This window comes from Arachis ipaensis, chromosome B05, assembly GCF_000816755.2.
Source record: "Arachis ipaensis cultivar K30076 chromosome B05, Araip1.1, whole genome shotgun sequence".
Taxonomy (NCBI): domain Eukaryota; kingdom Viridiplantae; phylum Streptophyta; class Magnoliopsida; order Fabales; family Fabaceae; genus Arachis; species Arachis ipaensis.
This window is the reverse complement of record NC_029789.2, coordinates 141532702-141537065: the sequence shown is the minus strand read 5'-3', so window position 1 is coordinate 141537065 and position 4364 is coordinate 141532702. Positions and strand designations below refer to the sequence as shown.

Here is a 4364-nt window from a genome sequence, read left to right as displayed (position 1 = left end):
TTATTTTGTTTACACTGTAAACGAGATAATTTTGTATGTATCTCGTTTACAGTGTAAACGAGATACATGTATTTTTTTAAAAAAAAATTTTTGAAAATAATAAAAAATATTAATAATATCAATCATCAAATCTTTTAGTATGCAATTAGTACATGAAAAAGTTGGTAGAAGAGATTAAAATAGAAATATGGGAATCTTTGATGCACGATAAATAAAACACAGAAAGATGAACCCGCAACTTCTTAATTGAGTATGGGGAGACTATGTCATTTGAGCTATTACTCATTGGCAATTTGGAAAGATATGTGACTCGAACCCGCGACCTCTTAATTGAGTATGGGGAGTCTATGCCATTTGAGCTATAACTCATTATGTACTCTTTTAATTTTGAGTACTAATTGATCAAACATATCCATTTAAATCTCTTCTACTAACCTTTTTATATACTAATTACATGCTAAAAGTTTGGATTATTGATATTATTAATATTTTTTATTATTTTCAAAATTTTTAAAAAAAAAAATACATGTATTCCGTTTACACGGTAAACGAGATATACACGTGTCACGTCCACCTGTGTTATCTCGTTTACACTGTAAACGAGATACATGCAAAATTAATTTTTTTACAGTGTAAACGAGATAAGAGAATGATATTTATTTCGGTAAATATTTTTTAAATTATTTATTTCGGTAATTATTACATTTATTTAATTTATAAAAATAAAAAATCCCAAAAAATTTGGGTGAAAAATATAATAATAAGTAAAGTATCGTTTTTGTCCCAAACGTTTGGGGTAAGTCTCAAAGTTGTCCCTAACGTTTGAATCGTCCTATTTAATTCCCTAATGTTTCAAAATTGACTTAATGTTGTCCTGCCGTTAGAAATCTGTTAACAGAATTGACAGCGGGACAAAATTGAGACGATTTTAAAACGTTAGGGACTTGAATAGGACGAAAACGTTGGGGACAAAAACGATACATAGAAATAAATTTTAATTTTAACCTTCACCAATATCAATCTTTTACGGTACATAGTTATTCAATTATTTTTTAATCACATTTAACTAAATTACACTTAATCACATTACTTTGATTCTAAATAAATTTATTTTTTTTATAATTTTACAGTTAAAGATTTTTACTCATCATGAAATGTTTGTAAAATGACTAGAATCACATTACTTTATTGTATATGTATCATTTTTTCCCACAAGTTTATGTACTAGTCATTCTACAAATATTTTATGATGAGTAAACATTTTTAAGAGTAAAATTATAAAAAAATAAATAATTTTTTTTAGAATAAAATTAATGTGATTAAGTGTAATTTATTTAGATGTAATTAAAAAATAATTGAATAACTATGTACCGTAAAAAATTGATATTATTGAAGATAAAATTAAAATTTATTTCTATGTATCGTTTTTGTTCCCAACGTCTTCGTCCTATTTAAGTCTCTAACGTTTCAAAATCGTCCCAATTTTGTTCCGCCGTCAATTCCGTTAACAGATTCCAAACAGCAGGACAACATTGAGTCAATTTTGAAACGTTAGGGACTTAAATAAGGCGATTCAAATATTAGGGACAACTTTGAGACTTACTCCAAACGTTAAGGACAAAAACGATACTTTACTAAAAAATTAATAAAAATAATAAAAGAAAAAATAAAAAATAAGTTATGTCTTTTGTTAGTATTTCTGTGTCTTTTCTGTCCACAAAATACATTAATTCAGTATCTCTAAACACAATATTTTTATTCATGTCTCATCTGTCAAATACAATTTTATATCTTTATATTCCTATGTCAGTATTTCATGTCTGTAAATAAAAACAGCCTTACACTATAAATATAGAATTATAGAGTTCTTCCATGAGTTTTGTAACACAAGAATTCACAATACAAAAACTCAATGTATTACACACTCACATCTCTCTAACTTTTCCTTCTATATATGTTCAAGATTCAGAATCTATTTTCATCACTTTGTTCATACACTTCTTCACAATCTTTCATTTACAAAAGATATATATTTTGTATCTTTTCAAAATGTTAATTAAGACATAAATTTCTAAGTTGAGAAACTGAATTTTGTACAATTTTATTTTTTTATTATTTTTATAATTACAACCTTACTCTTTAATTTTTTCATCTTCAACCTATATGAAATTAAAATTTGCCGCATTATGTGTAGCATCACAGCCTTTAACAACCAAAACATTCACATGTGTGTAGAGTTTTAAGCTTTTGAATATTTTAATCATATTTAGACATGGAATTTCTACTCCCTATCTCATGAAAGGATGGACAAGATTACAAGAACATGGTTTATAATGTTTTTAGCTACGCTTTTGTCAAAATCAGTCCGTTTTGATTGCCGGGTTCTTTGGCTTTAATTTCTAGTTCCACAAGTATTATAATTAATAATTAATATATTTCAACAATGCAAGTAATAATTAATAATTCCACAATTTGTCAATTTAAATGTTGAATTTTAAATATATAAATATTTCTAAATTGATATATTCAACAAGCTAGGTACTGATAATTAAGTCCAATTGCCAATAAGTCTGTTCAATTTTAAAATATAGAGAAAATGACAAATAAGTTCCTAATTTTTTGTCTCACGGACATTTTTGTCTTTGACCATTGAAAAATACTTTTAAGTCCCTGACCTTCACAAAATTTGGACGGATCAGTCCCTCCGTCCAAATGCCTCCGTCAGGGATTGATCCGTCCAAATGCCTCCGTCAGGGACTGATCCGTCCAAGTTTTGTGAAGGTCGGAGACTTAAAAATATTTTTCAATAGTCAGGGACGAAAATATTCGCGGAACAAAAGGTCAGGAATTATTTGTCCTTTTCTCAAAATTATAAATATTCCTACCAATACTATCAAATGAATATATTTCAAGTAGTTGTTATTTAATAATTAATTATGCTTCTCTACATTATTAATTTTCACTGTAAAAGGCTGGCATTAATCGTTATATCCCTAATATAAACGTTTCAAATAAATTTAATCTATAAAAAAAATTATTAGTTAAGGAAGTAAAGTGTTAAAGGAAAAATATAAAATATAAATTAGTTAATCTAAATTTAATCAATTATCACTAAACTCATCGACCAATAATCAATATAAAATAATAGAATATCTCTCATTAAGTTTATATCTTTAAACTACATGATTGATTGAATATTATTGTGCAGTTCATGTGTGCATAGTACCCTAACTTTGTGCCTATATATACAGCAAGAACTTCCTTCTTGTTAGCAAGAATACAAGAGACACACACATACAAAAAAACAAAAAAGCCTCTTATATATTCTCACCTTAATTATCACATCTCTTTTAGTTTTTAAATAAAAAAAAATGAAGAGTATGAAACTATGCACCTTTACTGCCTTGATGATTGCAATACTGTTTTGTGTGTTGTGTTCAAGTTTTGAAAGTTGTAGTGCTATAAGAGGCTATAACCACCATTTTAGGAAACTAAAAGCTACATCATCAGCTGCCTCCCCCTCTTCTTCCAATGATAACAATACTTTCAATGTATTAGACTATGGTGCTAAAGGAGATGGTAAAGCAGATGACACAAAGGTGACTATAATATTTCATTCATTTCATATTATTATTATTATTATTATTATTATTATTATTATTACTAAAAAATTAACTACCAAATTAACCACCCATATNNNNGTGTATAAATAATACTTTTGATTAAATAATTATTAAGATTATAATTTAAGGACTAAAACATTCATTTTAAAATATGAAATTCTAAAATAAATTATATTGCTAAAAAATGGAGGATAAAAATAAAGCTATAATAATCTACACTATTATTTAGCCATGATAACTATATATACATTACATATGCCTTATTGTGAAATTTATACTGCTATGAAACAAAGTTACAGAAAGTAATTAAAGCTAGCTTCTTATTATTATACTTTTGCTATATATTATTCTGTTAATCATTCTTAAAAAAACAGGCTTTTGAAGGTGCATGGGCTGATACTTGCAAAACAGAGGGATCAACAATGATTGTTCCTTCTGGTTCTGAATTTTTGGTGAAACCAATCTCTTTCTCAGGCCCTAATTGTGAGCAAAACATTGTTTTTCAGGTAATGAATAATGAATTATATAATAATTTACATTTCTCTTTTCTATTTTCTCATTTTCTTATTACTATGTGTTAAATATATAATAAGTGTGGTGCGCTCACACATTACAAGAAATTTGTCGAATAACGATCGATTTAATCACTAATAACGACCAATTTTCTAACAGATTAATTAATTATATAAACTAAAAATATTTGATTGCTAAGTCGATCGTTATGTGTGTGTGTATGTACGT

The 4364-nt window shown here is 26.8% G+C and overlaps 1 protein-coding gene across 1 annotated transcript in view; it reads left to right on the top strand.

Annotated features, from left to right (window-relative positions):
• The window catches only part of LOC107644524 (polygalacturonase At1g48100), a 5976-nt gene continuing 4875 nt past the window's right edge, over positions 3264-4364 (top strand). Inside the window, exons 1-2 of the mRNA XM_016348395.2 lie at positions 3264-3599; positions 3998-4129. Coding sequence (XP_016203881.1) covers positions 3372-3599; positions 3998-4129 — 360 coding nt within the window. The 5' untranslated portion in view covers positions 3264-3371. The remainder of the gene's footprint in view (positions 3600-3997; positions 4130-4364) is intronic.